This window comes from Heptranchias perlo, chromosome 42, assembly GCF_035084215.1.
Source record: "Heptranchias perlo isolate sHepPer1 chromosome 42, sHepPer1.hap1, whole genome shotgun sequence".
Lineage (NCBI taxonomy): Eukaryota > Metazoa > Chordata > Chondrichthyes > Hexanchiformes > Hexanchidae > Heptranchias > Heptranchias perlo.
This window is the reverse complement of record NC_090366.1, coordinates 8,338,099-8,359,194: the sequence shown is the minus strand read 5'-3', so window position 1 is coordinate 8,359,194 and position 21,096 is coordinate 8,338,099. Positions and strand designations below refer to the sequence as shown.

Genomic DNA, 21,096 nt, shown 5'->3' with positions numbered 1-21,096 from the left:
TAGAAATGAACTCACGACAACCAGAGAGGCACAGAAACAGGGCGGGTACAGGGGGTTAGATACAGAGTAAAGCTCCCTCTACACTGTCCCATCAAACACTCCCAGGGCAGGTACAGGGAGTTAGATACAGAGTAAAGCTCCCTCTACACTGTCCATCAAACACTCCCAGGGCAGGTACAGGGGGTTAGATACAGAGTAAAGCTCCCTCTACACTGTCCCATCAAACACTCCCAGGGCAGGTACAGGGAGTTAGATACAGAGTAAAGCTCCCTCTACACTGTCCCATCAAACACTCCCAGGGCAGGTACAGGGGGTTAGATACAGAGTAAAGCTCCCTCTACACTGTCCCATCAAACACTCCCAGGGCAGGTACAGGGGTTAGATACAGAGTAAAGCTCCCTCTACACTGTCCCATCAAACACTCCCAGGGCAGGTACAGGGGGTTAGATACAGAGTAAAGCTCCCTCTACACTGTCCCATCAAACACTCCCAGGGCAGGTACAGGGAGTTAGATACAGAGTAAAGCTCCCTCTACACTGTCCCATCAAACACTCCCAGGGCAAGTACAGGGAGTTAGATACAGAGTAAAGCTCCCTCTACACTGTCCCATCAAACACTCCCAGGGCAAGTACAGGGAGTTAGATACAGAGTAAAGCTCCCTCTACACTGTCCCATCAAACACTCCCAGGGCAGGTACAGGGGGTTAGATACAGAGTAAAGCTCCCTCTACACTGTCCCATCAAACACTCCCAGGGCAGGTACAGGGGTTAGATACAGAGTAAAGTTCCCTCTACACTGTCCCGTCAAACACTCCCAGGGCAGATACAGAGTAAAGCTCCCTCTACACTGTCCCATCAAACACTCCCAGGGTCAGGTACAGGGGGTTAGATACAGAGTAAAGCTCCCTCTACACTGTCCCATCAAACACTCCCAGATCTTTTTCTGTGGACAGTTTATCCCGAGTACCCATCTGCCCTCTCAGGTGGAAGGTGAAGATTGTACGGCCACGAATGCAGGGAGTTCTTCCAGTCTCCTTCGACCAATATTCATCCCTCAACCAACACACCAATGACAGATGATCAGATGATTTATCTCACTGCCGTTTGTGGGACCTTGTCCACAAATTTTCTGCCTTGTTTCCCACATTACAATAGCGACCGTACCTCACAAATACTTCATTAGCTGTGACGTGCTTTGTGAGGCTGTGACAGGCGCCATATAAATGGGAGTTGTATTTTGTCGATATTCTGTATCGCACACCAACCATCATTTAAGTTACTCGTGAAAAGGAGATCCAGAAAGGTGAGTAGACTTCTCCGAGGGAGGGGGTACGGTCGTGGGGCGCATCGGAGGGACCCCTCCTTGCTCTGTTGCCCGGGTTATGGAGCGATAGCAGTAGCAACAACAATTTGCATTTATATAGCGCCTTTAAGGTCGTAAAATGTCCCAAGGCGCTTCACAGGAGCGATTATCAAACAAAATTTGACACCGAGCCCCATAAGGAGATATTAGGACAGGTGACCAAAAGCTTGGTCAAAGAGGTAGGTCTTAAGGAGCATCTTAAAGGAGGAGAGAGAGGCGGAGAGGTTTAGGGAGGGAATTCCAGAGCTCAGGGCCCAGGCAGCTGAAGGCACGGCCGCCAATGGTGGAGCGATAGAAATCGGGGGATGCGCAAGAGGCCAGAATTGGAGGAGCGCAGAGATCTCGGAGGGTTGCGGGGCTGGAGGAGGTTACAGAGATAGGGAGGGGGGGGCGAGGGCCATGGAGGGATTTGAACACAAGGATGAGAATTTTAAAATCGAGGCGTTCCCGGACCGGGAGCCAATGTAGGTCAGCGAGCACAGGGGGGGTGATGGGTGAACGGGACTCGGTGCGAGTTAGGATACGGGGGCAGCAGAGTTTTGGATGAGCTGGAGTTTACGGAGGGTGGGGGAAGATGGGAGGCCGGCCAGGAGAGCATTGGAATAGTGGAGTCTGGAGGTAAGAAAGGCACAGTCCTGGTACAATCCTGGTTCACCTCTGACTTACCTCGGGAGTGACTGGGGTGCAATCCTGGCTCTGGGTGTTGCTGAATGGATTGGAGGTGAGCAGAAGCTGAGAGTGGCTCATCTCCAGCAAAGGGTAGTTCACCAAGATCACTTTACTGAAATTGAACTTGTAGGTGAATCGTTTGCCTTTGGTTTTGTGCAGGATCCGCTTATTATAGTAATATCTGAAAGACAACGGTAGCACAGTTAAAGCACAGAGAGGCAGAAGGAACCTCAGAGAGGGAGAGGGACCTTCAGAGAGACACACAGACCCCCGGAGTGACACACGGACCCTCAGAGAGACACAGGGACCCTCAGAGAGACACACGGACCCTCAGAGAGACACAGGGACCCTCAGAGAGACACACAGACCCCGGAGTGATACACGGACCCTCAGAGAGACACACAGACCCCCAGAGTGACACACAGACCCCCGGAGTGACACACGGACCCTCAGAGAGACACAGGGACCCTCAGAGAGACACACAGACCCTCAGAGAGACACACAGACCCCCGGAGTGACACACGGACCCTCAGAGAGACACAGGGACCCTCAGAGAGACACACAGACCCTCAGAGAGACACACAGACCCCCGGAGTGACACACGGACCCTCAGAGAGACACAGAGACCCTCAGAGAGAGACACACAGACCCTCAGAGAGACACACGGACCGTCAGAGAGATACACGGACCCTCAGAGAGACACACAGACCCCCGGAGTGACACACGGACCCTCAGAGAGACATACAGACCCCCGGAGTGACACACGGACCCTCAGAGAGACACACAGACCCCCGGAGTGACACACGGACCCTCAGAGAGAACATGGACCCTCAGAGAGGCACACGGACCCTCAGAGAGACACAGGGACCCTCGGAGAGACACACAGACCCTCAGAGAGACACACGGACCCTCAGAGAGACACACAGACCCTCAGAGAGACACAGGGACCCTCGGAGAGACACACGGACCCTCGGAGAGACACACAGACCCTCAGAGAGACACACAGACCCTCAGAGAGACACACGGACCCTCAGAGAGACACACGGACCCTCAGAGAGACACACAGACCCTCAGAGAGACACACACAGACCCTCAGAGAGACACACGGACCCTCAGAGAGACACACGGACCCTCAGAGAGACACACAGACCCTCAGAGAGACACACGGACCCTCAGAGAGACACACAGACCCTCAGAGAGACACACGGACCCTCAGAGAGACACACGGACCCTCAGAGAGACACACGGACCCTCAGAGAGGCACACGGACCCTCAGAGAGACACAGGGACCCTCAGAGAGACACACGGACCCTCAGAGAGAGGCACACGGATCCTCAGAAAGACAAAGGGACCCTCAGAGAGACATATAGACCCCCCGAGAGACACAGGGACCCTCAGAGAGAACACGGGCCCTCAGAGGGAGACACACAGACACCCGGAGAGACACACAGACCCTCAGAGAGGCATAGGGACCCCCAGAGAGACACACGGACCCTCAGAGAGACATAGGGCCCCCTCAAAGAGACACACAGACCCCCGGAGAGACACACAGACCCTCAGAGAGACCCCCAGACCTCCAGAGAGACACACAGACCCCCAGAGAGACACACAGACCCTCAGAGAGACACACAGACCCCCAGAGAGACACACGGACCCTCAGAGAGGTACAGGGACCCTCAGAGAGACACACAGACCCCCAGAGAGACACACGGACCCTCAGAGAGGTACAGGGACCCTCAGAGAGACACAGAGACCCCCAGAGAGACACACGGACCCTCAGAAAGACACAGGAGCATATAGAGAGACGCAGGATCTCCCCAACGGGTGCAAGGACCTGCAGAAATCTGCGGCTCCCGAGCAGAAGGGGGTCTCAGACAGAAGTGACTGGCCACCCATTGCCCTGGTCTGTCTACCCAAAGCGAGTGGGTTGTGCCCGATATAAAGGTGAGAGGGGACGGGGAGCGGTCGTTACCTGAGAGCCCGGCTCAGCTTGTCGTAGTTCATGTGCGGTTTGCACTTCCTGATGCCCCACAGTTTGGCCACCTCGTCAGGATCCTTGATGACGAACTCGCCGTAATCTCCCTGCCAGGCGATGACGTTCTGATATTCCTCCTTCTGCAGCAGCTCCAGGATGAAGTGCCAGAGCTGGATCTGTCGGGAACCCGGACTCGACTCGGGCTTGTAGGCCCAGTCCGGGAACGCAAAACCTGCGGAGAAAGCGTCAGGAATGTCGAGGCAGCTAGAGGCTTCTATCCAATCAGGGTTGACTTCCAAACTTAAAGAGTGCTGATTTCGCTTTGATGCCGAGCAAAGTTTGGAAATGGAGATGTTTCCAGCACAAAAGGAGGCCCTTCAGCCCATCCGGTCTGTGCCGGCTCTGTGCTAGAGCAATCCCAAACTAATCCCACTGCCCCGCTCTCTCCCCCCATTAGCCCCCTGTATCAATCCCAAACTAATCCCACTGCCCCACTCTCTCCTCATAGCCCTGTATCAATCCCAAACTAATCCCACTGCCCCGCTCTCTCCCCATAGCCCCTGTATCAATCCCCAAACTAATCCCACTGCCCCACTCTCTCCCCATAGCCCCTGTATCAATCCCCAAACTAATCCCACTGCCCCACTCTCTCCCCATAGCCCCTGTATCAATCCCCAAACTAATCCCACTGCCCCACTCTCTCCCCATAGCCCTGTATCAATCCCAAACTAATCCCACTGCCCCACTCTCTCCCCATAGCCCCTGTATCAATCCCCAAACTAATCCCACTGCCCCACTCTCTCCCCATAGCCCTGTATCAATCCCAAACTAATCCCACTGCCCCACTCTCTCCCCATAGCCCTGTATCAATCCCCAAACTAATCCCACTGCCCCACTCTCTCCCCATAGCCCTGTATCAAACCCCAAACTAATCCCACTGCCCCGCTCTCTCCCCAAAGCCCCTGTATCAATCCCAAACTAATCCCACTGCCCCACTCTCTCCCCATAGCCCTGTATCAATCCCAAACTAATCCCACTGCCCCACTCTCTCCCCATAGCCCTGTATCAATCCCAAACTAATCCCACTGCCCCACTCTCTCCCCATAGCCCTGTATCAATCCCCAAACTAATCCCACTGCCCCACTCTCTCCCCATAGCCCTGTATCAATCCCAAACTAATCCGACTGTCCGGCTCTCTCCCCATAGCCCTGTATCAATCCCAAACTAATCCCACTGCCCCGCTCTCTCCCCATAGCCCCTGTATCAATCCCCAAACTAATCCCACTGCCCCACTCTCTCCCCATAGCCCTGTATCAATCCCAAACTAATCCCACTGCCCCACTCTCTCCCCATAGCCCTGTATCAATCCCAAACTAATCCCGCTGCCCCGCTCTCTCCCCATAGCGCTGTATCAATCCCAAACTAATCCCACTGCCCCACTCTCTCCCCATAGCCCTGTATCAATCCCCAAACTAATCCACTGCCCCGCTCTCTCCCCATAGCCCTGTATCAATCCCAAACTAATCCCACTGCCCCACTCTCTCCCCATAGCCCTGTATCAATCCCAAACTAATCCGACTGTCCGGCTCTCTCCCCATAGCCCTGTATCAATCCCGAACTAATCCCACTGCCCCGCTCTCTCCCCATAGCCGTGTATCAATCCCAAACTAATCCCACTGCCCCGCTCTCTCCCCATAGCCCTGTATCAATCCCAAACTAATCCCACTGCCCCGCTCTCTCCCCATAGTCCTGTATCTCCCTCTGCTTCAAATCCTTATCCAATTTTCCCTTAAAAGATGCAACGGTCTCTGCCTGAAACACTCCCTGTGGCAAAGCATTCCGTAATCCATCAACTCTCAGTGTGGAGACATCTCTCCCACTCTCTCTCCCCACTATCTTAGTGACAGCTTTAAATTGTTGATTCCTCGTCACTGACTCCCCAATAAAAAGGAAATAATCTTTACCTGTTCACTCTTTCAACATTTTTCATACTTGACAATAAATTATGTTAACTTGATTGAATTTTTTGAGGAGGTAACAAGGAGGGTCGATGAAGGTAACGTGTTTGATGTAGTCTACATGGATTTTAGCAAGGCTTTTGACAAGGTCGCACATGGTAGACTGGTCAAAAAAGTACAAGCCCATGGGATCCAAGGGAAAGTGACAAGTTGGATCCAAAATTGGCTCAGTGGCAGGAAGCAAAGGGTAATGGTTGACGGGTGTTTTTGCGACTGGAAGGCTGTTTCCAGTGGGGTTCCACAGGGCTCAGTACTGGGTCCCTTGCTTTTTGTGGTATATATCAACGATTTAGACTTAAATGTAGGGGGCATGATTCAGAAGTTTGCAGATGATACAAAAATTGACCGTGTGGTTGATAGTGGGGAGGAAAGCTGTAGACTGCAGGAAGATATCAATGGACTGGGCAGGTGGGCAGAAAAGTGGCAAATGGAATTCAATCCAGAGAAGTGTGAGGTAATGCATTTGGGGAGGGCAAACAAGGCAAGGGAATACACAATAAATGGGAGGATACTGAGAGGTGTCGAGGAAGTGAGGGACCTTGGAGTGCATGTCCACAGATCCCTGAAGGTAGCAGGACAGGTAGATAAGGTGGTTAAGAAGGCATACGGGATACTTTCCTTTATTAGCTGAGGCATAGAATATAAGAGCAGGGAGGTTATGCTGGAACTGTATAAAACACTGGTTAGGTCACAGCTTGAGTACTGTGCACAGTTCTGGTCACCACATTACAGGAAGGATGTGATTGCATTAGAGAGGGTACAGAGAAGATTTACGAGGATGTTGCCAGGACTGGAGAATTTTAGCTATGAGAAAAGATTGGATAGGCTGGGGGCTTTGGAACAGAGGAGGCCAAGGGGAGATTTAATTAAGGTATATAAAATTACGAGGGGGATTTAGATAGAGTGGATAGGAAGGACCTATTTCCCTTAGCAGAGAGGTCAATAACCAGGGGGCATAGATTTAAAGTGATTGGTAGAAGGATTAGAGGGGAGCTGAGGAGAATTTTTTTCCCCCAGAGGGTGGTGGGGGTCTGTAACTCACTGCCTGAGAGGGTGGGAGAGGCAGAAACCCTCAACTCATTTAAAAAGTACCTGGATGTGCACCTGAAGTGCCGTAACCTACAGGGCTACGGACCAAGAGCTGGAAAGTGGGATTAGGCTGGGTGGCTCATTTTCGGCCAGCGCGGACAGGATGGGCCGAATGGCCTCCTTCTGTGCAGTAAATTTTCGATGTTTCTATGATTCTAACTCTCCTCTTAGCCGTCTCTGCTTCAGTAGAAACAGTCTCTGTATCCCAAGCTTCTCCTTATAACTAGAGTCTACCATCCCTGCCAGCACCCTTTGCGAGGGTGCAGAGGAGATTTACCAGAACGGTCCCAGGGATGAGGGACTTCAGTTATGTGGAGAGACTGGAGAAGCTGGGATTGTTCTCCTTAGAGCAGAGAAGGTTGAGGAGAGATTTGATAGAGGTGTTCAAAATCATGAAGGGTTTTGATCGAGTAAATAAGGAGAAACTGTTTCCAGTGGCAGGAGGGTCGGTGACCAGAGGACACGGATTTAAGGTAATTGGCAAACGAGCCAGAGAGGAGATGATTTTTTACGCAGCGAGTTGTTCTGATCTGGAATGCGCTGCCTGAAAGGGCGGTGGAAGCAGATTCAATAATAACTTTCAAAAGGGAATTGGATAAAGACTTTGAAAGGAAAAATCTGCAGGGCTATGGGGGAAGAGCAGGGAAGGAGTGGGATTAATTGGATAGCTCTTTCAAAGAGCCGGCACAGGTACGATGGGCCGAGTGTCCTCCTTCTGTGCTGTACGATTCTGTGATTCTATCAACCTGGTGAATCTACAACTCCCCACTTTCTAATCTAATATAAAACATAATGCAGATCATATCAACTTAATTCGACTAACCACAGATTGGTGGCCGGTTTTACATGTCGCCGATTTGAACAGAAAGTAAAATCAGGTGGTGAATGATCGGGGCGAGTTAGGTTATAATTAACTGAACAATAAGATACAGCGTCAGCCGTGGTTCAGTGGGTCTCACTCGCGCCTCTGAGTCAGAAGGTTGTGGGTTCGAGCCCCCACTCCGGAGACTCGAGCCCATAACCCATGGCCGACACTCCCAGCGCCAGTACCGAGGGAGTGCTGCACTGTCGGAGGTGCCGTCTTTCGGATTGAGACGTCATACCGAGGCCACGTCTGCCCTCTCAGGTAGGACATAAAAGATCCCACGGCCACTATGTGAAGAAGAGCAGGGTGGGGGGGTTCTTTCTGGTGTCCTGGGGCCAATATTTATCACTAAGAAACAGATTATCTGCTCATTTATCTCGTTTGCTATTTGTGGGATCTTGCTGCGCACCAATTGGCTGCCGCGTTTTACAACAGTGGTGGCACTTGATTGGCGTTGGGATGTCCTGAGGAGGTGAAAGGCGCTATATAAATGCAGGTTCTTTCTTTCCTCGCCTAGTTTTCTGCCTATTAGCTTGTGGACCAAAATTCGGGAGCCTATCTTCTGGGCGTGCACTCCTTCCCACTCGATTCTCCCGTATTCAGGGTGCTCAGTAGTTCCGGTAGCCCATGGAGCTGGAACAGAAACCTCGGCTGGCTTTAAAATACGGAAACATTTTCTGTCCCTAATCACCTCCAAGAAAGAAATAAACAACTTGCATTTATGAAGTGCCTCAGGAACGTCCCAATGCCCTTTGCGCACAGCAAGATCCCACAAACAGCACTGTGATAATGACCAGATCATGTTGTTTGAGGGATAACTATTGGCCCCAGGACACCGGGGAGAACTCCCCCTGCTCTTCTTCAAATAGTGCAATGGGATCTTTTATATCCACCCGAGAGGGGCAGACGGGGCCCTCGGTTTAACGTCTCATCCGAAAGACGGCACCTCCGACAGTGCAGCACTCCCTCAGTACTGGCACCGGGAGTGTCGGCCTGGGTTATGGGGCTCAAGTCGAACCCAGGACCTTCTGTCTCAGAAGGAAAGGTGCTATCCACTGAGGCACGGCTGACATGAAGAATACTGTCGCTCTGGTTCCCGGAACTCTGTTCAGCCTCCAACACGTTCCCACAATCTCTATGGGATTATCAGGGATATCAGTCCAATAAAGAGTCGGAAGTGCAGGGACGAGTATTTTTTACCTTCACCTTAATGAAAAGGTTTAAGATGGTGTTGGAGTTTGTAGAATGTGTAGGAAGAGGGAGAGCTCTTCTTAATAAATTATCCCCACCTGTCCACCTTCTCCCCATATCCCTCAATCCCACCTTCTCCCCATATCCCTCAATCCCACCCACCCACCTTTTCTCCATATCCCTCAATCCCACCTTCTCCCCATATCCCTCAATCCCACCCACCCACCTTTTCTCCATATCCCTCAATCCCACCTTCTCCCCATATCCCTCAATCCCACCCACCCACCTTCTCACCATATCCCTCAATCCCACCTACCCACCTTCTCCCCATATCCCTCATTCCCACCCACCCACCTTTTCCCCATATCCCTCAATCCCACCTTCTCCCCATATCCCTCAAACCCACCTTCTCCCCATATCCCTCAATCCCACCCACCCACCTTCTCACCATAATCCCTCAATCCCACCTACCCACCTTCTCCCCATATCCCTCAATCCCACCTTCTCCCCATATCCCTCACTCCCACCTTCTCCCCATATCCCACAATCCCACCTACCCACCTTCTCCCCATATCCCTCAATCCCACCTTTTCACCATATCTCTCAATCTCACCTACCCACCTTCTGCCACTTTTTAGATCTATATTAAAGATCCACCCTCATGGGATATTACTACAGAAGTGTAAAGGGTATGGAATTATGGCGAGGACAGAAAACTGGCTTAAAAATTTGTTACAATGGCGAACACAGAGAGTAGCAGATCAAAAGGGATGATGGTGCGAGGCAGGGAGGGTGGGAATGGGACAAGGAAAGAAACAAAAGATCGGTCTAGAGTAGCTGTAAATGGCAACAGCAGAACCATTACCAGCACCAACTGTCCGATAAAATGGGAGCAGTGGTTGTGACCTGAAGTTATTGAAATCAGATTGGGTGATCGCTTTCCTGAACACGTCCACTCTGTCCGCAAGGGTGACCCTGACCTGAGGGTCGCTTGCCATTTTAATTCCCCGTCCCACTCTGATCCCTCTGTCCTCGGCCTCTTACTCTGTTCCAATGAAGCTCAACAGAAGCTCGAGGAACAGCACCTCATCTTTTGTCTAGACACTTTACAACCTTCCGGACTCAACACTGATTTCAATAACTTCAGATCAGAACCACTGCTCCTATTTTCTCCGACAGTTGGTGCTGGTAATGGTTCTGCTGTTGCCATTTACAGCTACTCTAGACCGATCTTTTGTTTCTTAACCTGTCCCATTAACACCCTCCTTGCCTTGCACCATCAGCCCTCTTGTCATTTAATCACTCGTGCCCTCTACCCTATCACAAACCTTCCCTTCTGTTCTTTACTCCCCTCCCTCCCCTTCTCTGACTCTGTACTTGCTTAAAAACTTTAACTCTTTGACATCTTCCAGTTCTGACGAAAGGTCATCGACCTGAAACATTAACTCTGATTCTTTCTCCACAGATGCTGCCTGACTTGCTGAGTATTTCCAGTATTTTCAGATTTATTACAGAGAGTAGTAGTTAAGGGCAGTTTTTCGGAGTGGTTGAGAGTGGGAAGAGGAGTTCCACAAGGATCGGTACTGGGACCATTAAAGATCTGGATTCAGGAATCAGAAGCACGATTTCAAAATCTGCGGACGACACAAAACTGGGGGGGTGTAGTTAATACAAAGGGAGATGGAAGGGGACATTAATATACTTGCAGAATGGGTTTGTAATTGGCAAATGAATTTCAAAATAAATAAGTGTGAGATGGTGCATTTTGGTAGAAAGAATAAGGAGGCCACATACTGCTTGGATAATAAGAGTCTAAATGGGGTAGAGGAACAGAGGGATCTGGGGGTACAGATACACAAATCACTAAAAGTAGCGACGCAGGTTATTAAGGCCACAAAAAAAGCAAAGCAAGCACTGGGGTTCATTTCCAGAGGGATAGAATTGAAAAGCAGGGAAGTTATGTTAAACTTGTATAGAACCTTGGTTAGACTGCACTTGGAGTATTGTGAACAGTTCTGGTCTCCATATTATAAAAAGGATATAGAGGCACTGGAGAAGGTGCAAAAAAGATTCACGAGGATGATACCAGAACTGAGAGGTTATACCTATTAGGAAAGATTGAACAGGCTGGGGCTCTTTTCTTTAAAAAAGAGAAGGCTGAGGGGTGACCTGATAGAGGTCTTTAATATAATGAAAGGGTTTGATAGGGTCGACATAGAGAAGATGTTTCCACTTGTGGGGGAGACCAGAACTCGAGGTCATAAATATAAAATAGTCGCTAATAAATCCAATAGGGAATTCAGGAGAAACCTCTTTACCCAGAGAGTGGTGAGAATGTGGAACTCGTTACCACAAGGAATAGCATAGATACGTTGGGCCGAATGGCCTGTTTCTGTGCTGTAGCTTCGATGTAGCTCGATATATCAATGATTTGGATATAGGAGTAGAGGGAGTGGTATCAAAATTTGCAGATGATCCCAAAATTATTTAGAAGACCAAAAGTAACGGTTAAGGTTTATTAATAAGATGAGTGAATGGCCCAAAAGGTAGACAATGCATTTTGGTAAAAAGTAACAGTAGTAATTAAACTCTAAATGGGAGTAGGCTCGTTGCTGGGGAAAAGCAGAGGGATTTGTACTGGTTCACAGGACATTAAAGGCGGAACCTCAGTTTGATAAGGCTGTAAAAAAACGGAGTGGAATTCTAGATTATTTTACAAGAGATATAGAATAGAAAAGTCAGGAGGTCATGATGAGCCTGGATAAAATCTTAATAAGCCCTCGGTTAGAGCACTGTGTGCAGTACTGGGCTCCACAGTGCATGAAGCATATTGAGGCTTTGGAGAGGGTTCATCGCAGACACACTGGGATGCTGCCTGGTGTGAGGAAATATAAATAGGAAGAAAGACTTGGAAAATTGGAGCTTTTATCATTGGAACAACACAGATTCTGGGGCAATAAGAAAGAAGTGTACAAAATGATGAAAGATGGGTCAGGGTGGATAGAAGTAGACTGTTTCCAGTAGTTGAGGGGTCTAGACTGAGGGGCCCTAGATACAAGATTCAATGTGAAAAATTTAGAACAAAGGCCTGGATAAGCCTCTTCACATAGAGAGTTGCGAAGCTGTGGAATTCACTTCCAGGGCTAGTGGTCGAGGCAGAAACTATACCAACATTCAGGATTAGATTGGATGGGCGGATGAAGGAATCGGGGTTGAAGAGATATGGGGACAGGGCAGGGAAATGTGGTTAGAATTATTTGCTATCTATCTGTCTATCTATCTGTCAATCTATCTATCGCTCCATCTCTCTATCTCTCTAACTATCTCTCTATCCATCTCACTATCTATCTATCTACCTATCTCTCTATTTATCTAATTATCTCTCTATCTATCTATCTATCTATCTCTCTATCCATCTCTCTCTCTACCTACCTATCTATCTGTCTATCGCTCCATCTCTCTATCTATCTCTCCATCTTTCTATCTATCTAATTATCTTTCTATCTATCTAACTATCTCTCTATCTAACTGACTCTCTATCTCTCTACCTATCTATCTGTCTATTTATCTATCTATCTCTCTCTATCTATCTCTCCATCTCTCTAATTATCTCTCTATCTAAGGGTGGTTGTAGAGGGTTGTTTTTCAGACTGGAGGCCTGTGACCAGCGGTGTGCCTCAGGGATCGGTGCTGGGTCCGCTGTTATTTGTTATTTATATTAATGATTTGGATGAGAATTTAGGAGGCATGGTTAGTAAGTTTGCAGATGACACCAAGATTGGTGGCATTGTGGACAGTGAAGAAGGTTATCTGGGATTGCAATGGGATCTTGATCAATTGGGCCAGTGGGCCGATGAATGGCAGATGGAGTTTAATTTAGATAAATGTGAGGTGATGCATTTTGGGAGATCGAATCGGGCCAGGACCTACTCCGTTAATGGTAGGGCGTTGGGGAGAGTTATAGAACAAAGAGATCTAGGAGTACAGATTCATAGCTCCTTGAAAGTGGAGTCACAGGTGGATAGGGTGGTGAAGAAGGCATTCGGCATGCTTGGTTTCATTGGTCAGAACATTGAATGCAGGAGTTGGGATGTCTTGTTGAAGTTGTACAGGGCATTGGTGAGGCCACACTTGGAGTACTGTGTACAGTTCTGGTCACCCTATTATAGAAAGGATATTATTAAACTAGAAAGAGTGCAGAAAAGATTTACTAGGATGCTACCGGGACTTGATGGTTTGACTTACAGGGAGAGGTTAGACAGACTGGGACTTTTTTCCCTGGAGAGTAGGAGGTTAAGGGGTGATCTTATAGAAGTCTATAAAATAATGAGGGGCATAGATAAGGTCGATAGTCAAAATCTTTTCCCAAAGGTAGGGGAGTCTATAACGAGGGGGCATAGATTTAAGGTGAGAGGGGAGAGATACAAAAGGGTCCAGAGGGGCAATTTTTTCACTCAAAGGGTGGTGAGTGTCTGGAACGAGCTGCCAGAGGCAGTAGTAGAGGCGGGTACAATTTTGTCTTTTAAAAAGCATTTGGACAGTTACATGGGTAAGATGGGTATAGAGGGATATGGGCCAAGTGCAGGAAATTGGGACTAGCTTAGTGGTATAAACTGGGCGACATGGACATGTTGGGCCGAAGGGCCTGTTTCCGTGTTGTAACTTCTATGATTCTATGATACCTGTCTGTCTCTTGTTAATGTGGTTTCTTTACATGCCTGATAATATTCTATCCACTGTCTAACTGTATTTATCTATCTCCCTATCCATCTACATGAACTCGTACTAATCACACTTCGATAATCTGATTATCACTATCTATCTGTCTCCAGCCGACTGTCTATCCATTTATCTATCCAACTATGTCACTACCTTTTCACCTCCCTGTTATCAATCTATAGTCTCTGCTATAGTCTCTCTGGCGGCCACTGCAGTAATCTCCCTTACAGTCATATAACAGTTAGATATGTGCAGTAGACTCAAATAGACAGAACTGCATTTATTTACATGGCCTCAGGACGTCCCAAAGCGCTTTACAGCCAATGAAGTACTTCTTGAAGTGTAGTCACTGTTGTAAATGTAGGAAACACAGCAGCCACATTGCGCACAGCAAGATCCCACTAACAACAATGAGATGCATGCCCAATAAATCTGTTTTAGTGATGTTGGTCGAGGATAAATATTGGGCCCAGGACTCCGGGAGAACTCCCCCCTGCTCTTCTTCGAAGAGTGCCATGGGATCTTTTGTGTCCACCTGAGAGGGGCAGACGGGGCCTCAGTTTAACGTCTCATCCGAAAGACGACACCTCCGACAGTGCGGCATTCCCTCAGTACTGGCGCTGGGAGCATCAGCCTGGATTTTGGGCTCAAGTCTCTGGAGCGGGGGCTCGAACCCACGACCTTCAGGACTCAGAGGGGAGACTGAGACCCACAGAGCCACGACACTAAAACACTGCAGCGCTAAGCAGTAACCTGATCTTTTATGAATGAGTTTTAAGTACACCTATTTTCTCATTTACTTTCAGTAATAAATCTGTTACAGTCACTGTTATATTTGCTAAAACAAGCACTGCAATATTCACTGTTGCACTAAATATTGCAAATACTGTAACAGCCACATTAAGGCCGTTCAGGGGTGATGTCAGGAAGCATTTCTTCACACAAAGGGGAGTGGAAATCTGGAACTCTCCCCCCAAAAAGCTGTTGAGACTGGGGGTCAATTGGAAATTTCAAAACTGAGATTGATCGATTTTTGTTGGGTGAGGGATTAAAGGTTACGGAACCAAGGTGGGTAAATGGAGTTAAGATACAGATCAGCCGTGATCTAATTGAATGGCAGAACAGCCTCGAGGGGCTGAATAGCCTTCTCCCTACACTCCACTTTCTCCCTCACTCTCTCGTTCCCTTCTCCTTCTCTCTCTCTCTTTCCCCCTCACTCTCTCTTTCCCTTTCTCCATCTCTCTCCCCTTCCCCTTTATCCCTCACTCTCTCTTTCCCTTTCTCCTTCTCTCTCCCCTTTCCCCTTTCTCCCTCACTCTCTCTTTCCATTCTCCTTCTCTCTCTCCTCCCTTCCGCTTTCCCCCTCACTCTTTCCCTTTCTCCTTCTCTCTCTCTTTCCCCTCTCTCTCTCTTTCCCCTCACTTTCTCTTTCCCTTTCTCCTTCTCTCTCTCTTTCCCCCTCACTCTCTCTTTCCCTTTCTCCTTCTCTCTCTCTTTCCCCCTCACTCTCTCTTTCCCTTTCTCTCTCTCTTTCCCCCTCACTCTCTCTTTCCCTTTCTCCTTCTCTCTCTCTTTCCCCCTCGCTCTCTCTTTCCCTTTCTCTTTCTCTCTCTCTTTCCCCTCACTCTCTCTTTCCCTTTCTCCTTCTCTCTCTCTTTCCCCTCACTCTCTCTTTCCCTTTCTCCTTCTCTCTCTCTTTCCCCTCACTCTCTCTTTCCCTTTCTCCTTCTCTCTCCCCTTTCCCCTTTCTCCCTCACTCTCTCTCTTTCCCTTTCCCCCTCACTCTCTCTTCCCCTTTATCCCTCCCTCTCCTCTCACAGGGACAGTTCTAATCAATGTTACACTTTCCCTCTTTCGCCTCTATGAATCTTTCCTGCGGCCATTGACTCCCTTCAGATTGGGGGCAACACATCGGCCCTTTGAGTGAACTTTTAAGCTTTGGCTGTGATTATTTTAACTTTGAAGCACCCTGATCCGTGCCAGGACTGAGGGCTGGACATTGTCCGCATGCCCACAGCACAGCAGCGGGGTCTCCCCTCTCACAACACACCCAGCTCGGCATCTCCAGCCTGCCCCGGTGGGGACTGAGCTCCATCTTCACCCGTCTCATCAGTTCGAGATTTTAAACTGGATTATGCTGATTGCGACAAAAAGTAAGAAGAGACGTTGTGCAAAGTTTGTAACTCCGGAAAGCCCGAAATCTGACAATCTCTCTCTCAGTGTCTCCTCCTGAACTTCACTTCCTCAATTTGCCATCACAGATATTATATCCACAATTCGATTTGCTTTCACACAAACGCAGTCTCTCTCTCTCTCTCTCTCAATTTATTCGCCTTTCTCCTTCTCGTTTCCTTTTTCCTTCATTCCTGCTTTTTCTTTTACTCTCTTTCCATTCCCTCTCTCTCCCTTATTCTCTGGTTACCGTTTTCCCCTCATTCTCTTTTTCTCCCTTTTCCTTCATTCTCTCTCTTTCCCCTTTCTCCCTCACTCCCTCTTTTCGCTTTCTCCCTCACTCTCTCTTTCCCCTTCTCCTCACTCTCTCTTTCCCCTTTCTCCCTCACTCTCTCTTTCCCCATTCTCCCTCACTCCCTCTTTCCCCCTTTTCTCCCTCACTCTCTCTTTCCCATTCTCCCTCAATCCCTCTTTCCCCTTTCTCCCTCACTCTCTCTTTCCCATTCTCCCTCACTCCCTCTTTCCCCTTTCTCCCTCACTCTCTCTTTCCCCATTCTCCCTCACTCCCTCTTTCCCCTTTCTCCCTCACTCTCTCTTTCCCCATTCTCCCTCAATCCCTCTTTCCCCTTTCTCCCTCACTCTCTCTTTCCCCATTCTCCCTCACTCTCTCTTTCCCCTTTCTCGCTCACTCTCTTTTTCCTTTTTCCCTCACTCTTTCTCCCCTTTCTCCCTCACTCCCTCTTTCCCCTTTCTTGGCTCACTCTCTCTCCCCTTTCTCCCTCACCCCCTCTTTCCCCTTTCTCGCTCACTCTCTTTCCCCATTCTCCCTCACTCCCTCTTTCCCCTTTCTCCCTCACTCCCTCTTTCCCCTTTCTCGCTCACTCTCTTTTTCCTTTTTCCCTCACTCTTTCTCCCCTTTCTCCCTCACTCTCTCTTTCCCCTTTCTCCCCTCACTCCCTCTTTCCCCTTTCTCCCTCACTCCCTCTTTCCCCTTTCTCGCTCACTCTCTTTCCCCTTTCTCCCTTTCCCCATTCTCCCTCACTCCCTCTTTCCCATTCTCCCTCACTCCCTCTTTCCCCTTTCTCCCTCACTCCCTCTTTCCCCATTCACCCTCACTCCCTCTTTCCCCTTTCTCCCTCACTCCCTCTTTCCCCATTCTCCCTCACTCCCTCTTTCCCCATTCTCCCTCACTCCCTCTTTCCCCTTTCTCCCTCACTCTCTCTTTCTCCTTTCTCCCTCTCTCTCTCTCTTTCCCCTTTCTCCCTCACTCTCTCTCTTTCCCCTTTCTCCCTCACTCACTCTTTCCCCTTTCTCCCTCACTCTCTCTTTTCCCTTTCTCCCTCACTCTCTCTTTCCCCTTTCTCCCTCACTCTCTCTTTCCCCTTTCTCCCTCACTCTTTCTTTCCCCCTTCTCCCTCACTCTCTCTTTCCCCTTCTCCTCACTCTCTCTTTCCCCCTTCTCCCTCACTCGCTCTTTCCCCCTTCTCCCTCACTTTCCCTTTCTCCCCTTTCTCCCTCTCTCTCTATTTCTCCCCTTTCTCCCTCTCTCTCTCCCCTTTCTCCCTCACTCTTTCTCCCCTTTCTCCCTCTCTCTCTCTTTCTCCCCTTTCTCCCTCTCTCCCCTTTCTCCCTCACTCTTTCTCCCCTTTCTCCCTCTCTCTCTCTTTCTCCCCTTTCTCCCTCACTCTTTCTCCCCTTTCTCCCTCTCTCTCTCTCTCTCTCCCCTTTCTCCCTCACTCTCTCTTTCTCCCCTTTCTCCCTCACTCTTTCGCCCCTTTCTCCCTCACCTCTCTCTTTCCCCTTTCTCCCTCACTCTCTCTTTCCCCTTTCTCCCCTCACTCTCTCTTTTCCCTTTCTCCCTCACTCTCTCTTTTCCCTTCTCTTTCTCATTCTTCCTTCTCGCTTTCCCCCTCATTGAGTTCCAATTGTCCAATTCCGCCTACTTTTATTTCCCGTTTCATTGTCCTCTCTCTCTCTGTTCCTTATTCCTCCCGTTTCAGATTCTTTCTCCCTTTGTGCCTCCTCATCCTGTCGGGTTCACTGGGGGAGAACAAAGCGAAACACGGGATGATTTCGCTTCTCCAAATCCGCCTTCGGACACCTGAGGACGGCGATTCATTACAGACACGACCGGCCCGAGACGGCAGGGAGAGACCGCAACCAGCCCGCCTTTAGAAGCGGCCATTCTGCCCATCAGGGTCTGCTACAAAATGTCTTATCTTTTTAAAATGGAAATTATGACTTTTTAACTGAAGTCTTCCTTACTGAAGGGAGATCTCTTAATACCTGGAGTCCAGAGAGTCGGTAGAGGAGGAGTCAGGAGCAGGTCAGAAACACAGTTACAATCCATGACCATAAAAGAGAGGCAACCTGGAGAAGAGAGAGAGAAAGGGAGAGAGATTAATGAATAGAAAAGGCAAGTAATCTGACATTTCTTTCGCATAAATTCACAAATAATTATTTCTGAAATAAAGTAGTTTTTACTCTAAATCAATCTATTTAAAGTTTAAATATATAATTTGATATATAAAGTTTATATACATATAAAATGTTATATTTATAAAAAATAATGTTATATAAAATAATGTTATATAGATATAAAAATGTATAGATATATATAAAATTAGAAATGTATAGATAAAATTAAAAATGTTATCGATATCAAATTTTTTAAAAATATATAAATATAGAGATATATGAAAATAATAAATATATGTATAACAGTAAAAAAGTTACATATAAATATATGAAAATAAAAAATAAATGTATAACATTAAACATTATATATAAATATATAGATATATGAAAATAAAAAATATATTTATAGCATTAAACATTTTATATATATATAAATATATAGATATATGAAAATAAAAAATATATGTATAACATTAAACATTATATATAAATATATAGATATATGAAAATAAAAAATATATGTATAACATTAAACATTATATATAAATATATAGATATATGAAAATAAAAAATAAATGTATAACATTAAACATTATATATAAATATATAGATATATGAAAATAAAAAATAAATGTATAACATTAAACATTATATATCAATATATAGATATATGAAAATAAAAAATATATGTATAACATTAAACATTATATATAAATATATAGATAGATGAAAATAAGATATATATATATAACATTAAAAAATTATATATATATATATATAAATATAGAGATATATGAAAATAAGAAATATATATATATAACATTAAAAAAATTATATATATATTAAATCAACATTTTATATGTATATGTATATGTATATAAAAAGTAAGTTTGATATACATATACATTTTGCTGGAAGAAATTAATCGGAATATTCCCAGCCTATCTCTGATCCCCGGGGTTCTGCTGTCACTAATTCCTGAATTCTGCCCCATTGTTTCCTAACACACAGCAGGTGAGGAATCCAGCGACCGGCCCGGACTCTCTCGCCCCTTCACTGTGTGAAAAGGAACCGAGCTCCTGCGCCTCTCCAAACCGACTTTCAGTGAAAGGTTTGATGAAGTGAGACCGCTAACCAGAACAATGTGAACTCAGTTCACCTCTTGTACTTGCAAGAAGCAAAAAAAAAACCCCACACACACAAAACACAATCTTCTATGTTCAGGAGGTTGGGTCAGGAGCTTTACCTGTCTTAGTACAAACACACACACACACACACACAAAGAGACAGAACTCTCCCCCTACCCTCTCTGTGTCTTGGGGAGAGAGAGCGAGGAGCTTTGGATTGTGAGCCGCGGGTCAGCGCTCTCTCCTCGGCCGCCGCAGACACAGAGCGGGCCCCTTCTCAGCCGCTAACCGACAGACAGTAGCAGTTCGAGCCAACTAACTAACTGCAAGATCTAAGCCCAGGGCTAAAGTACTCGTGTGACAACCATCGCCATCTATCATCATTTATTTATTTACCTTCCAGAGCCGTTTCACACACACCCCCCCTAACCCCTCCCGTCCTTTATTTTTCAAAGTTAAAATCTCTGGAGTGCAGAAATAGTTTTAACTCGGAGAATATAAAGATCAGGCTTGTGTAAAGATCGGGGAGAGATTGCTAACATCTGATAACATACGGCCCGGAGAGAGGCGGCGGTTAGATTCCATCTAAATACTGCTACTAAAAGGGACCATGTATACTGCCCCCAGTATATGAACACACGCCGAGATTGTGTATACTGAATCAGGTGTATAATCGCACCGAGACCGTGAACACTGCATCAGGTATATGAACACACATAGTGTAGACTGCATCAAGTATATGAACACACATAGGCAGTGTATACTGCATCAAGTATATGAACACACATAGGCAGTGTATACTGCATCAGGTATATGAACACACATTGACAGTGTAGACTGCATCAGGTATATGAACACACATAGGCAGTGTAGACTGCATCAGGTATATGAACACACATAGGCAGTGTATACTGCATCAAGTATATGAACACACATAGGCAGTGTAGACTGCATCAGGTATATGAACACACATAGGCAGTGTATACTGCATCAGGTATATGAACACACATAGTGTAGACTGCATCAAGTATATGAACACACATAGGCAGTGTATACTGCATCAGGTACATGAACACACTTAGGCAGTGTATACTGCATTAGGTACAAGAACACACATAGGCAGTGTATACTGCATCGGGTATATGAACACACATAGGCAGTGTATATTGCATCAGGTACATGAACACACAGAGACTGTGTGTACAGCATCAGTGATATAAATACACAGAGACTGTGTATACCACATCAGGTATATGAACACACAGAGACTGTGTATACTGCACCAGGTATATGAACAAACTCAGAGACTGTGTAAACTGCATCAAGGATATGAACACATGGAGAATGTAAATGCTTCAAGTATATGAACACACATATAAACTATGTATACTGCATCTGGAATATGAACACACAGAGAGACTGTGTATACTGTATCAGGTATGTAAATGAACACGGAGACTGTGTATATTGTATTAGGTATATGAACACACG

General features: G+C 47.1%; 1 protein-coding gene across 1 annotated transcript in view; it reads right to left on the bottom strand.

Moving 5' to 3' along the window:
* The window catches only part of LOC137306122 (ETS domain-containing transcription factor ERF-like), a 22,858-nt gene extending 4,448 nt beyond the window's left edge, over window positions 1-18,410 (bottom strand). Inside the window, exons 1-3 of the mRNA XM_067975181.1 lie at window positions 18,347-18,410; window positions 4,004-4,238; window positions 2,029-2,212 (exon numbers count right to left, since the gene is read on the bottom strand). Of these exons, the coding sequence (XP_067831282.1) occupies window positions 2,029-2,212; window positions 4,004-4,238; window positions 18,347-18,410 (483 nt within the window). The remainder of the gene's footprint in view (window positions 1-2,028; window positions 2,213-4,003; window positions 4,239-18,346) is intronic.
* Between the last annotated feature and the right edge of the window lie 2,686 nt (window positions 18,411-21,096).